The 14,955-nt window shown below is 49.0% G+C and overlaps 1 protein-coding gene across 3 annotated transcripts; it reads right to left on the minus strand.

The window, feature by feature from the left end:
- Nucleotides 1-324: 324 nt before the first annotated feature.
- LOC136464253 (uncharacterized) lies at nucleotides 325-5,258 on the minus strand. 3 transcript variants are annotated; one of them, XM_066463308.1, is made up of 7 exons: nucleotides 4,854-5,258; nucleotides 2,390-2,859; nucleotides 2,198-2,288; nucleotides 1,935-2,080; nucleotides 1,610-1,853; nucleotides 1,407-1,511; nucleotides 325-1,305 (listed from the first exon to the last, which is right to left on the minus strand). In XM_066463308.1, exons 2-7 carry the CDS (start codon nucleotides 2,818-2,820, stop codon nucleotides 436-438), a joined length of 1,887 nt encoding a protein of 628 aa, XP_066319405.1. In that variant the 5' UTR covers nucleotides 2,821-2,859; nucleotides 4,854-5,258; the 3' UTR covers nucleotides 325-435. The 3 variants fall into 3 exon arrangements, with proteins under 3 accessions (XP_066319405.1, XP_066319346.1, XP_066319467.1); XM_066463249.1 differs by lacking the exon at nucleotides 4,854-5,258 and adding an exon at nucleotides 4,627-4,794; XM_066463370.1 differs by lacking the exon at nucleotides 4,854-5,258 and adding an exon at nucleotides 3,629-4,608.
- Nucleotides 5,259-14,955: the final 9,697 nt, after the last annotated feature.

Below are 14,955 nucleotides of genomic sequence, written 5' to 3' on the forward strand. Positions count from 1 at the left end.
TACTTGATTAGCTCATGTTTCTGGCACTGGGATTTTGTAGACTTTTGCGCCAATCTCATTTTTCTCATTTTTACGTGATCACGAGCCACCGCAGAAGTGAGAGTTGAGCAAAATCAAAGCTTTGATTATCATATAACCCGTTCGCGTGCTCTTAAATCTGACTTGATCCGCTTCTTTTTTCATCCAGAACAGTGTTTTTCTCTCACAAATTCCTTCAGATTCATCCAGATTCCTCCAAAATTTCTCCAAACGAACGGAGCCTAAGAATGAGATGGCTCATCTTGTGGATGCTACTCCACAGTGAGAACTGAGCATACACCAAAATTAATCGACACAAACGAAGGAAACAAGAACTCCAGTTCATGTCCCCTCGCCAGAGCACTGTTTAATTCAATTTCCTATCTCTACCACCTATATCCCCTGCTCCGCCTTCTTCTAGTACCCCTTGCCCTGTGTGGTGAGCCCGAACCCGAGCGGGAACAGCGGGTCGTAGTTCTTGTCGCCGTAGTTCATCGGCAGCTGGTCCACCGACTTGAACCACGTCCGCGGCAGCTTCCCCGTGAATCCGTAGTCCCCGAACAGCACGTCGGTGATGCCCTGGCCTTCCGTTCCCGGCAGCCAGACCGCCACGAGCGCGTCCATGGCGCCCAGGAACGGCTGTATCACCACGGGGCGGCCGCTGATGAGCACGGTCGCGCACCGCACGGTGCCGCACACCGTCTGGACGGTGCTCGGCCCGGGGTCCGGGATCGTCAGGTTCATGCTGTCGCCCTTGGTCTCCGTGTACGGGTGCTCGCCCACGGCCACGATAGCGTACGAGAAGCCGCCGTTCTTGACGAAGTCGGCGTCGGGGTTCTCCGCGAACACCACCGTCGTCGACGGGTCCACGGCCGCCTTCACGGCGTCCAGGATCGTGGTGCCGACGGTGATGCGCCCCGTGTCGCCCTGCCACTCGATCGTCCACCCGCCGCACTGGTACCCCAGGTTGTCGGCGTGGCTCCCGGCGACCAGGATCTTGGCGGCCTTCTTGGGCAGGGGCAGCAGCGGTGCGTCGCCCGGCTTGCCGTTCTTGAGGAGCACCAGGGACTTCCTCACCGCCTCCCTCGCCAGGTCTCTGTGCTCCTGCTTCCCCAGCTGGTCGGCGAGGCTAGGATCGGGCATGGGGTTCTCGAACAGGCCCATGGTGAACTTGACGCGCAGAATCCTCGTCACAGCGTCGTCGATCCTGCTCATCGGGATCAGGCCGCTGTTGACGTGACCGGTGAGGATGGTGATGAAGCTTTGGTAGTTGTTGGGCACCATGATCTGAAGCACACCACACAGTTCGTTGATCAGCATATCACCATCATCTCTTTAGGTGATGCCAGAGCCCAGAGCCTGACCATGTCAATGCTCGTTTTGCTTACCATGTCAATGCCAGCGAGAATTGAAGCCTGCACAGAGTAGGAGTAGTTCGCCCCTGGAGGGCTGGTGATCCTGTCAATGCCCTCCCAATCTGATATCGTAAAGCCCTGTAGAAAAAATACAGGCAGAATCTGAGCACCTAAAGGCAGCAAATCCCAACGGATTAACAACACCTGAAGACTGTAAGCGCGTCTGTTGTTCTCACCGTGAAGTTGAGCCTGCCCTTGAGGTAGTCTGTGATGAGGTCGTGGTTGGCGTGCATCTTGAGCCCGTTCCAGCTGGAGTAGGAGATCATGACCGTGGAGACGCCCTTCTCGAGAGCGTCCAGGTAGGCCGGCATGTGGATGTTCATCAGCCCCTCACGGTTGATGATGGTGTTGTTCTCGTTGATGCCGTTCTGCGTTCCACCGTCGCCGACGAAGTGCTTGGCGCACGCCGCCACCTTGTTCCTGCGACAATTTTTGCAACGGCCATTCAGAACACATGGACGGTAGCTTTACATTGAATCTGTTGGGGATCTCTTTACTCACTTTCCGGCGACGTAGGGCTTGCCGCTGGTGAAGTTCTGCGGGACGTCGCCCTGCAGGCCCGGGATGAGCTCAGTCATGGACTGCACGATACGGTGGTCCTCGCTGTAGCTCTCGTAGCACCGGCCCCACCTCGGATCACGGCACACCTGCGCACCAACAGGCAACAGCAACATCGATCAGCAATTCAGCACCACTGAAGCCAAAGCCAAACTGACTATATAGTAGGAAAGGAGCTGGCATTGTCAAGGATTCAGGATGCTTACAGCAATGCATGGCGCAAACGCGTACTGGATGCCGGTGGCTCTCACTTCAAGCGCGGTCGCGGCGCCGATCCTCTTCACCAGATTAGGATCCCTGCACGGTGCAGTTCAAAGGAACACGAGGATGAGTCAACCATAGCAGTTAGCAGGCTACACAAGTTAGCATTGGCGACGCGAGCTGGAGAATGTGCTTGCCTGGTGGCTCCGAGCCCGACGTTGTGGGGGAAGATGGTGGCGCCGTACACGTTGTTGTGGCCGTGGACGGCGTCGATGCCGTAGATCATCGGGATGCCGAGGCGCGTGGACAGGCACGCCTTCTGGAAGTCGCTGATCATGGCCACCCACTCCGCCGCCGTCGCCTGCTTCCGCGGCACGCTCCCGCCGCCGCTGAGCAGGCTGCCGATGTAGTAGTCCTTGAGCACCTGCGGCGACGCGACGAGCCGCTCGATCTGCGTCATCTGGCCGATCTTCTCGGCCAGCGTCATCCGGGCGAGCAGGTCCCTGACGCGGACCTCCACGTCTTTCTTGGGGTCCTTGTACAGCGGCACGCCCTGGGCCTCACCGTACGCCGCGGACCAGAAGAGGAGCAGCAGCGCGGCCACTGCCGGCGCCGTGAGCAGCGCCATCCTGTGGCGGCGAAGGAGCGGGACGAGGCGCCTCCGGACCTGCGCGTCGTAGCATTGCAGGGACCATATCAGAATCTCCGTGAAATGCTCCTCCAGGGGCTCGAGGACGCCCGACCTGAAGCGGCCGGCAAGCTCGCCGCCCATGGCCGGTCGCAGTCAACGGCAGCAGAGACGGGGACGATGAGATGCAGGGATCCAAGAAACCATTTATGGTTTGTACTAACGAGACTACTACGACCGGCTTCACTCGTCGGCCGTGCCATGTGTTAGTGCCTTAGTGGTGCTTGCAAATGGAATATGATTTATGATCGAGTAATTAAGATTTAACAAGTAGGCTGTCAGATCAAGGTGTCTTTTTTTATTGCTGAAAGCGAAAACACCTCTGCGCACCTGTTGAGTAAACAATATGATGGGCCTTGATGCTAACATTAGTTTTAACTAGTGTTTTGCTGACAGAGCAGCATGGTTTAATAAACATAAAAGGGATTAATGCGATCAAGCTCCAGACTAGATATTCTTGCAGCAGTCTCTGTAAATTCCTAGCACTACCAGTAACAACTGAAAAGAGCAGGAGTTCGGGCGGTTAAAACTAAATAAAAGTAAGACCAAAACATCAAAGGATTTTCTTGTCGGTGGTCTAAAAAAAACTCGTGCGTATATTGCTAAAACCAAGAACAGGAAATTAGCTGCCAATGAAAGAGATTTGCCTGCAAAGCACTACTACTCCAAAGCAGCGAAACTTCATCGGAAGAAGGAGGAGGAGGAGGAGGAGGAGGAGGAGGAGGGAGCTGTGGCCATGAGAGCGAACCAATCAATCACCAGAAGCAGAGGAGGAGCTGGATCGATATGATGGAGCCTTGCTGTGCCACAAATGCGTGAGCCCGGCAAGGACGAACAGGAGGCTGCTGGCTTGGGTTATATGAAGCAAGTACAAGCACGAAGACGAAGCTCCGGCGCTCTTCGGAGAAGAGGCAGCGGCACTGCTCGTATGAAGCTATGAAGGGAAAGGTGAGACGACGAAAATTCAATGCGTTTGTTGCAACGGATTGGAATCCCTCTCTCGCACACAAAGGTCCAACACGCGTGAACGGACGGCCCCCTCCGAGTGCAGAGTGTGCCCGGACACGCGCTACATGCCATCAACAAGAGGACACACCAGCGCAGCGCATGCACGCGTGTGTTCGTGCCGTTACGTAACTACCGGTGCAGTGCTGGATTGCTATTGCTGCATACAAGTGCCATTGATTTGATTCTGCAAGAAACCGCCCATGTCTTAACAGAAAGGTAGAGCAGCAGATGGGAGAAGGAGGAGGAGGCGAGCATCCTGGTTTGTGCTCCCCAGCGAGTGTGCATATAAAGGAGCAGAGCAGCAACCGGAGAGCAGGTATGGCGGATAAGGGATGAGGAGTGGTTGGAGCAGGGACCGCGCCCGCCATTGGCACCTTCAATGCGTGCCAATCCCTCTCCCGGCCCCGGCGAGAAAATATTCTTTTTCTTCCGTGGCGATCCGTTCGTCGTCCCCAATTGTTGCCTTCCGGCGCGGCAAAAGCAACCCCCGTCGGTGACGGAATCTGTCCTGTTCTCCTCCCGCCGGCGAGAATTACGGCTACTGCTGGATCACTACTTACAACTACTGCCGCGGTTAGTGTGCAAGCACGAGGTGGTTGAAGGAAGAAGACGAGGACGGCGAGAGCCGCCGGGTGTTATTGTCAGCAAGAGAACAAAACCCGTGTGAACAAGCGCAGAAAGAACGAATGCAACAAGTCCTTGTTCTGTTTTTCTTTTGCCAAAACATTGGGGACTCACTCGTGCGAGCAGTTTCATCCCCACCCCCATGTGAGCGATCCGGGACACCGTGGGGACGCTCGGGAGCGCAGAGCGGCGAGGCCGGCGGTCGTGGAAAGATTGAGCAATGCCGCGAAAGGGGAAAGCCCAGCGGCTCGAGGAGGAAGAGGATGGCTAGATGATGCATGCCTGCGCGAGATTTATACATATTTATAAAGAAGAGCAAGGACGGGACTGCTGTTACTTACGGGATGAGGCTAGGTATAGGTAAGTCGTCTCGCTCAAGGCAAGAACGAATCCGCGCGGTGATGGGCGCGGGCTGAGGTGGGTGGCCGGTGCGGCAGCAGCAGAGCTGGGGACCCCGTCGGTCGAAAGCGACGCCGTCCCCGTCCCGTCCCAGATCAGCAGCGACCCGCAACCTGCCGCACTGTTCCTTGACGGCAGCACACACTCCTCTGCCCTCTCTCTCTCTCTCTCTCTCTCTCTCTCTCTCTCTCTCTCTCTCTCTCTCTAATCTAATCAAGCCCTATCCTTCCAACTTGTCAGCGAATTATTCCACCAAGTGGAGGAGTGCGCGCAGAAGCAACGCCGGCTGATTAAGCAAGCCGAGCAAGCAACAATGGCTGACACTGGAGCGAGGAAGACGAAGCGGAGGGGAGTGCGGTGTGAGGTGCGCAATGGCGGACGCAATGGTTTTATAGCGGGAGACGAAGGGATCGAGGAAACGGGCGGGCTCGGGGACGCGCGGCAACGGACAAGGGGAAGCAGAGCAGAGGATGCGCCAGGGCGGCTCGTTGATTGAATAGCAATAAACCCCAACGTTCGAATCGGGGGCACGCGTCCCGCCGCCCGTGAAGGAACCGACGGCTGGGATCCGTCCAGGGGTCCGACCGAGGCCCCGCGTGCCGTGGCCCGTGGGGTACGCGTTAGGTGGGGAACTGGGCAACGTGAGCGCCATGTTGGGCTGCCTCTTTTCCTTTCCGTGGTCTGCGCCTCTGCGGCTTTTCGGCGAGGGAGCCAACGGTCAGTAGGGCGGGCAAATGCAATGCGAGACAGACGTTGCTAATCTTTTTGGAATAATTATAGTTATTATTATTATTACAGCTTTGCTAATCTCAATGCTTCTTCCCATGCCTTCTGTTCTCGGGCTGGATCTCGACATCGTTTTGTTTGTTTTGGGAGATGTGGTTGATTCGATTCTCCGTCTTGCGGATTTTGATATTTGAAACTTGGGAGCTGTACAGTTTGAGTTTCGGATCTTGTTTGTCATTTCCAATGCTCATTGCAAAATTGAATCTACACGATGATCTTGCTTTTGGTCATGTCACTATATCAAGTCCTAGAATGATGCAGTGTTATGAAAGTTTAGTGTAGGATTCTGAAAATGTCGCTACCTGTGAGAGTTTTAAAATCAAATGCACATCTATTCTTAAAATAAAGTAAATACTCACGTTGGATGTTTTCTTAACATGATGATGAAAAAAGTAACAAAGCATGAAGTGGGTATACATGTAGCGAATTGGCATGCATGGAAACTCACGAGTCTTGTATGAAAGAAATGCAAATTAAGCTCATCTCATGCCAAAGAGACCAGAGGAAGGCCGAACCACACTCAAGAAGATGGCCCATTTGCAAATATGATGTGAGCATGCACACATCATCTCGTCAATTTTCTCTTTAACATCGTCAATTTTATTACTGACAACTTGTTCCAACGGTTTATAACCCTAAACATCAATAGCTTGCGTTTGTTATTATTTACTGGTCGCCATCATCCGTGATCGCGTAGTCAATAGAGGTGAGGGTACAATGCAATTTTCAAATAGCGAGCTAGCGCTGGATTAGTGAACAGGACCACGGTGATAACGAAATGTCTCCTCTCCCTCTTTAATTACTAGCATGTCACCGTTAACGTTTCTTCTTACAGAAGGGAAAATTAATAATAATAACTTAAATGGTAAGGACAGTGAAGAAGGTATTGATGGGGATGCACGCAACAAAGTGCACTATAGTGGAGTAACGTAGATTGAAAGGAGGATCTCATTTTCCCGTGGAGGGAACATTCATGATTGAATGATACTGATAAGGACGTGTGCCGCGTTTCATTGATTGCTTTAGATCTGTGCATTTATTATTTCCAATTCCAAAAATGTGGCTGTTCCTCTGTCCAAAAATGTTGAAAGAATGTTCTTCGTCAAAAAAAAAAAAGTTGTGTTTGCTAAAAAATTTTGCCCTAATGACATATCACAACTCTTTCTTATTCTTTTTGCAAGAAACTACTCCATCGGTTCTTGAAATATAAAATTCAGAGTTCAAGATTTATACCAAAATATAAGGTATTATGGGGGTTTAACTTTAATCCCTCTCCCATTTTGGTCTCAACCAAAACAGACAACCAGTAAATAAGAAAAATAACAACTGAACAACTCCCATCACTGTAATTAGTGAGGGGCAAAGTAGTCTTTTCCCAACCTTTTTGTTTCATCTAAAAATCAGCTGGGTATCATATTTTAAGACAAAGAGAGTAATACATAACACAACCGCTCCCAATCAAGGATACATGTCTTTGGTGATGGGTTTCACACAACCTTATTTCCTTTCTTTTCTTTTTTGGCGAAACATAACACATGCGAGAGACTGGACTGGTAAAATGTAGATCTTGATTAAATAGACCAAACTACTCCACCTAACCAAATATGTTTAGTGAATAGTACTTGTGTGAAGTATGGAACATTGGAACTTTTTCTTCTTATAAGCAACATGCTCTTGAAGTCCAAAGTACGGGTGTGCTGCTTAGGAAGTTAGTTTCGGTTTACGAATAGTAGTTTGAGTTTTTCATTGCAATGCAAGAATTACGATACTGAGAACCCGTTTGATATAGCTCCAACTCTAAGATATATGATAAATTTGTAGTTTGTAGACTAAATTAAAGTAGTTTAAATATTTATATTTGGTCTAAACTATAAATGATATGAGTCGAGTAAATGCACTAGACATACCTACAACTCCAAATCCAAGATAACTTTAGCCAGATTGATGATCCCCTTACCATCTTCAATGATGAGGCAGCCGATAATCTTTCAATGTGTCAGATGCGTCAAGGGAAATTTCCTTAGCATCGGATCAATGTAACGTTTCCAAGATTTAGGACCTGTCATTCTAGATGATTGGAGGATGATGCTCTGATAGTGGTCGTTGGCATCGCTGGGTTTCGACATATCAGAACTAGGTTGTAGATTAAAAGTCAAGAATATCATTAAGAGGCTCTAGATTTACTCTACCACTTTCATATTGTCCAGATATTTGGATGTGTAACTAGGGTTGTGATGTTCTCTCCATTTAAATATGATGGGATAATTAAAATTGTCAATTATTATATTTCTATTTAACTGGTGGTAAATAAGAACTTTAAGCTTTTAAGGCATCATGTGATTAACTAAAACGTACCCAACTCCAACCAACTGATTGTATACTTTCTTTCATCCTTCAATAACTGATTGTACTGTTGTGTGGTTATCCTATATAGACCATGCTACTATGTTCAAAACACGCCCAGCAGGGAAGATGGGAAATCATGTACACAATAATTCCGGTAAGAAATAATATCCTCACCAATGAAAGATTCCAAAATAAATTCAGCTAGAGATTTGGACGAGAACCGAGTGGCACACACTACTTGGCCCACTGTCTACATAGGAAATATTTGGTGCTATGTGGTTCAGGATATGATGCGATGCACGCACACCGCGTCATACAATATATACAAGCTTGAACATGGATAACGATGGCGACGTCTGAATGCCTCTGCTGCAAATTTTTTTTAACAATACGCAATGTGAAGCACACCATATTTTCTTTTGGAGAGGTAAATGTTTCTAAATTATAAATTATTTTAGCTTTATAGATCCATACATTTTACTATATATTTAGACATGATGTATATCTTTATATCTATATACAGTAAAAACTACGTACTAAAAAAAATTAAAACGACTAACAATGTAGAATAGAGAGAATAATATCCCTCAAAACATGAGAAACATTACGGTGTTGTTTGCCTGAAAGAGTAAAAACTTGTCTGGCCTCAGGCGTAGACTTTTAATGGCCGGGGATTTAGATCCATGTCCAGATGATAAGGTGGTGCCTGGTAGGCAGCAAGCAAACACGCCCGTATAACTGGAAGTCTAGAACAGTGATGTCCCATTAAGAGTTTATGTGGTGTACCTTGCAGAAGCATTCTTTACGGAAACTGCTACGGCGGGGTATTAGAAATCGACAGGCTTAATCTTTTAAACTGCTTTGTGAGTTTATGGCCCTGTTCGGCTTACCCCATATTCAGCTTGTTCGGCTTCTTTTTTAGTCGGAACAGTATTTTTCTCTCACAACAATTCAGTCGGAACAGTGTTTTCAGCTAGTTTCAGCCAAGTTTCAGATCAGCGAACAGGGCCATATTGTGAAATTTTGGTTAACTGCTTTGTGAGTTTATATTGTGAGATTTTGTAAAGGAACCGCATCATGAACTTGTAGGCAGAGTGTAGGAGCGCCGCAATTTTGGTCGCGAGGTGAGAGAGAACAAATCGTGATGCACCGCACCGTCCGGACAAATCTGCCGCTCGAGACACGTTCAGGTCGGCATGACTGCATCCGTCCTCGGAAGTGAAAAAACGCGCTCGCGCACGGTGCTCTCGTTCTCTCCACTGACGCGGTAGTTTACCATATTTTACCTGTGATTACTGTACTTATAAATTGTTCATCAGTTCTCCCTCTGACGCGTAAAGCCCTGTCAGAGTAGTGCAATGCACCTTAATTTTTTGCAGTAAAAAAAGCTGCCGGGTCACAGACGCCAAAAATGTCCGGGCGCGGCGCCACGCGAGCGCTGCGCTTTTCTGCCGGTCCTGAATTCGCTGACTGATCGGTTTTTGGCTGATAAGTCCGGCTGATACTGGTGTGTTATGAAGAAAAAATACTATTTATTAACTGATAAGTTTTAATTAAAATCAACAAGTGAACATGCTCGCTCATGCTCGCTCTTATGCCACAATATCTACAGGCCTGAAGATATCGGCGTATCGCACCTTTAGAAAAGCGCACGGGCATGAATCATACTAGCAGTGAATAATCGTGGTCGCCGCCAACGGCAACATATTTCTGGGGTATTTTCGTCCGTCGGTCAGCATGCACGGGCGTTTTGCAGGCTAGGGCTTGTTTACGGAGCAGTTCCAGTTTTTCAGGCTATACGACAATACGTTTATCGTCTGTGGACTCTGTTATAGTTTTCCATAATCCATACTGGGTGAAAATTAATTCGGCTTGTACTGTATATATGTGGATGAGTATGTTCATCGGATGCAGCAAAGAAACGTGGTGGAAAAATGCACACACAGACACAGGGAAGGCTGTAACGTAAGGTCTCGTAACACCGGTACGAGCTCGTTTTGCATCGTAATTTAGGTCTAAGAAAAAAATTTAAAACGATTTTCTCAGATTTTTTATTTAAAGCATACGAGAAGCGATAAGTGAATTATGTGTGACTTAATTTTGTGGACCCGAATCAACGCCCCAATCGAATTACTCAGTGCATAAAGATATTTAGTAATACCTGACAACAATTCTAGCCAAGGGATAGCGAACGGTTTGTTCTATTAGATTAAGCAGGAAAATCAACTTTTATAAATAAAATAAAATCCATTAATAAATAGAACGATATATATATATATATATATATGCTCGCGTGTCTATTTTGAAAGAAATAACTGACGAGAGAGAGAGCACAGCAGCTTCGTTTATTTTTTTTCTAGCGTAGCGTACTCGCCTGGCATTGAAACTATGCACCGTTTCGTCGATGCCACTGTTGTCCTGCAACCGGCGTCTTGTGCGAGCGTCCTTGCTGCTGCTACGCGGCCGCTGTCTTTTGCCTGTAAGAAAGATGGCCGGCCTGCTGTTCGCATCGTCCCGTCGCTCTGCAACACTACCGTAACACGCCGCGTTGTCCCGACGTTAATGAAGTTGGCCGGCCACTCCCGTTGTTTTCTCCCGTTCTTTTATATCTCTGTCTGCCTTACTGGTCTTGTATGTCTGTCCCGAGCCGCTGCTCACTTGCTCTCCGCTCTCTGACCTTGCTTGCCTTGCCTGTCTTGCTTGTCTCGGCCTACCTTGTTGTCTCTGTCGAACGTGGCCGAGTTCTCCGTCTCCTTCTTTCTTTTTCTTCTCTGCTGCCGATGGGAGGCGTCCCAACTCCGGCACGCCCTCCTTGCTCTCTCACTCGACTCCCTCCTCTGCTTGCCTCGCGCGGTGCCCTAGCCACCAGAGCATCGCTCAGCAACGCCCATCGGGGCCTTGTGTTGCGTCTCTCCCCTTCCGCCGCCGTCCACGCGGGGACCCGCTGCTGCCGACAACCGCGCCGCGCCACAGTGCTCCACTGCCGTGCCATTCCTACAGCTGTCAGCGCCGCTTCCCCATGCCCGCGCGTCAGCGTACCCGCCAGGGCTACGCCCGCCGTTGCCCCGAGCGTCGCCCTGCTGTCGCACCTGGCCGTCGTTGCCAGTTGTTGTCCCACGGTCCCACGCGCGCTGCTCATCCGCCTCGCGTCGCCAGTGCCGGCTCTCCCCGCGAGCGAGCCCCCGACCCACGCACGGTTTCGCCCGCTCTCTGCTCTCCCTCACCCTTCCTCTGCTTGTCCATGCCCGGTCGCCCAGCCACGCACTCCGTCCACACGCGTCTCCGCTCGCTCCCAGCGCTACTCCGTCTGATTCCCCACCACCGTACGCGCAGCGCACCCATGCCCGCGCTGCCGTGCACCACGTCTGAAGCCCAGCGCGACTCCATGCCATCGGTCTCTGCTGCTCTTTCTGCATGAAGCACCGGCGGCTACGCTCTCGCTGCTTTCCGCTGCCACCAACGGCGGTTCCCGACACTGGCCGTTGCACGCGCTAGTGCGCCCAGATTCTACGCCGCGTCTCCGTCGTGGTCCGCGCTCGTGCTCGTAGTGCCGTCCCTTCCCCGTTTCCATCTCCTCAGATGGCGCGCCGTCTCCCTACAGCAGTCGTCCATTCTAGCGCCGCTGAGCGCGCGAGCTTCTCGACCCGTGCCGGGCCCGCTGCTCCATGGCCCGCCGCCGTTGCCGTCTTACCTGCCTTGGCCGCGCGTAGCTACCTTGCTGTGCCCTGGCCCATGCCTTTCCTCCTCGCGTGCGCGTGCCGCCGCTGTGCAGCCACCGCGCCTGGAGAGCCCCACCGTGCGCGAGCGCCGTCCCTCCATTCCCACGCTGGACCGCTGCCTTCCGTGCACCCGTGCCGCAACGCTGCTCCATCTCTGTGCTCAGCCATCGCTGCAATCACCCGAGCCACCGCAACCTACCACTGTCGCCGCACGCCATGGCTGCGCCTCGGGCCTTGTCGTTGATGACCGCGTGCGGCCGAAGCCGTTGGTGCTTCCGCACGTCACCCCACGACAGCATGACGTTGGCGAGCTACTCCCTTGGCCAGCGGATGGCCTCCTTGCTGGTGCTCTATTTTGTGGGAGGAGCCGAGGTGAGAAATCCAAGTAAAATTTTGTATAGGGTTCTTATTGTAAAATACGAGACTCACATAAATAGTACGTTTGTACCGTTAGTTGATTTAGAGAGGACTCAGGAGCCTCATCGCTAAGTGTCGTCACTGTGTCTGCGTGGGCCAGTCGATTGCCACCTTGTTGGGCCGTGCTCGTCATCCGTTGGGTCGTCCTGTCGCCGCCCTGGTTGGGCCGCTGGCCGCACGCCCCAACTGGGCCTCTGGCTGCGCACATGTCGTGCCCCGCCTAGGCCGTTCGTCCCGTGCTAGGCCGGCCGGTTGACTGGGCGCTTGGGCTGCTCGCGCGGTTATCACCGCTGCTGTGCCGCCCATGATGTTTCACTGCTGCTGGGCCGTTGCCGTCGGCCCTTTCTATTTTCTAAATGCTTATCAAAAATAGGTTTCTAGTTTAACTTGTAAAATCAATATAAAATGATATAGGAATCAAACAATAGTGAAACCAATTTTGTTAGGCTCCTAAAATCATGATCTACCTGCTAGTATAATTTGTTCACATAGTGGGATAATATTCTCAAGAGCTCTATAATTAATTTGGGATACTTAATATTGTAAAAATATAAATTTATAGGAATTGTTGTGATAAATTGGTAATAGTGTTGGATCTAAAATTTTTACAGTAGGCTCATAGCAAGCTCCAGAATAATTAGTTTGCTAGGTTAACTATTGAGCCCTAGTTTGGATATATATTAAACCAATGAAATAAAGAAACAACTTGGGTTTATATAACTAAAATATTTGTGAGGCATGATCGGGTTTCTAAGCATTTCGGCTGACGTTGATTATTTACATCTATGCATTTGCATCAATGCATATCATATAGGTACCATGATGGGTCAACAGACCAATTGAAGGATGATTGGGAATCCGAAGATGGTGTAATGGTATTCTCTCTAGGAGATAATGCAATGGGCTTGTTATTCAGCTGATGGTGGATGATCTGAAGATGCAGATACTAACTTTCTAATATATATCTTATCCAGGCAAGCCCCGATGCATAACCCCTACTTTTCTGTAGTTTAAATTATATTTATGCATTAAGTTTTAAGGAGTTGAATAAAACCCACTTGCATCTATATATATACCTTTATCCCATGAGTCTTACTAGTATGACAGGATCGTGTAGATTGCTATGCTACAGGACTCCGATAGAAGCCGAGTGATTGTCTATCACTCGTGAGAGATAGGAAATATATTATTGGATTATTATCACTTGGAAAATATAAATGGTGGAAAGGAAAATAGTGACCGGACAGGGATATGGTTGGGTATTGGTGGGTGTAAGAGGTTGTGTCACCATGGACGCGGGGCATGGCTTGGTTACACCGCTTTCCCTGTCTGTGTCGGTTAAGGACCGATCGTTGCATAAGCCATCGAGGCAAGTCACAGACTTATTATCCCGAGCACATACTTGGGTATGGGTGCTTGGAAGACTCATTGCTCTCTTGTCGTGGATTTGGCTCTTTCCAGACCGGCTATCAGGGTTTTTTTGTAGAGGAGGTCCTTGCATCGCACTGAGTCTGGGACTCAGGGGCGGAGGCTTGGAGTCCCAGTTTGGACGGGGACCTAGACACCCTGGATAGGAGGTTGATGGGTTGGTCCTATTTGTGCCTTGGGTACAAGCGGGGCATGTGTTTTCAAGGTACCCAGCTGGGGCATTGATTCGCTAATCATCGAGCGATCTAGTACGACTTGTTTTGTGCCTAGCACCGTAGTAAGAACTGATGAAAGATGGAGGATGGAAAAAGGAAATATGATTGCTTACCACATGCTTGAAAGTAGCACATGTGCTTACATAGAATGGTTAGTTAATGAACCAATGTGGCTATTAATAAAAATCAAATATAAGGACGCACTTTTAGTAATGCTCATGCAATTGTAATAAACCCACAAGCCAAATAGCATTTCATATCCTTGGAGTCTTTTCTTGCCTCATGTCGGGTAAGTCTTGCTGAGTACAATTGAGTACTCAATGTTTTATTCCCCCTGTTGTAGGTGACAGGTGGATGCTAGAGCTGACTCTTGTGTGTGGATTCCTCTTGGTGGGCTCAGAGAGGATTTCCTTATGCTACGGTCATAGTTTTTATTTATAACTCTCACCAAATGTTTTATAAAGGAAAGTTTTATAATCTGTTGTTATAGTTTACATATCAATGCTTCATCATGCCATGAATAGATAATTATTTCTGCTATAATTCTGATCACATGTTTATATTCTGTTGTTACATTAAATTGTTCATAACTCTGATAATCTGATTACATTCTGCTGTTATAATAATAAATATTATACTCTGATGTTGTATTAAAAGTGATCCTGATGTATTGTGGATTTGTGATCCTGATGTATTGTGGATAAGCAATGTAATCAGATTATCAATGCTTCAGGTTTTTGGGTTTTCCCTAGGGGTGTGCCCGACGGAACTGTGTAATTTAGTGTTATCCATTGAGTGTTTAGTGTCTAATGGAAGACGAGCGCTTCTAGGAGTCATTAGATTAGGCGGTTCTACCATAGGTCTGTACGTATATATCCTGTTGTGTGCTTCCGGTCATGCCTTTTGGATTGGACATCTGATGATGAGCCGCAAATCCTTGTACAACTTGGCCTCTATAGCGCATGATTGAGTGCCACGCTAAGTTGGAACATAGCAATCGATCAGCATAGTAATAGAGAGCTCTAAAGCTGGGTATGTAGAACACCACAATTCTAAAATCTAGATTATGGATAAAAATAATCTATGATGTTTTTTGAATCTGTATCTATGTGTTAAACATCTTCTAGAATCCT

The sequence above is a fragment of the Miscanthus floridulus genome, chromosome 1 (genome assembly GCF_019320115.1).
Source record: "Miscanthus floridulus cultivar M001 chromosome 1, ASM1932011v1, whole genome shotgun sequence".
Taxonomy (NCBI): domain Eukaryota; kingdom Viridiplantae; phylum Streptophyta; class Magnoliopsida; order Poales; family Poaceae; genus Miscanthus; species Miscanthus floridulus.

Bases quoted from the DNA above. Each gene is read 5' to 3' on its own strand.
- LOC136464253 (XM_066463249.1), bottom strand. From the start codon at position 4,656: ATGGGGGTGGGGATGAAACTGCTCGCACGA. The intron at 2,860-4,626 runs GTGAGTCCCCAA...TACGACGCGCAG, and splicing joins GGATGAAACTGCTCGCACGA to GTCCGGAGGCGCCTCGTCCC. The intron at 1,512-1,609 runs GTGAGAACAACA...TTTTTTCTACAG, and splicing joins AGGGCAGGCTCAACTTCACG to GGCTTTACGATATCAGATTG.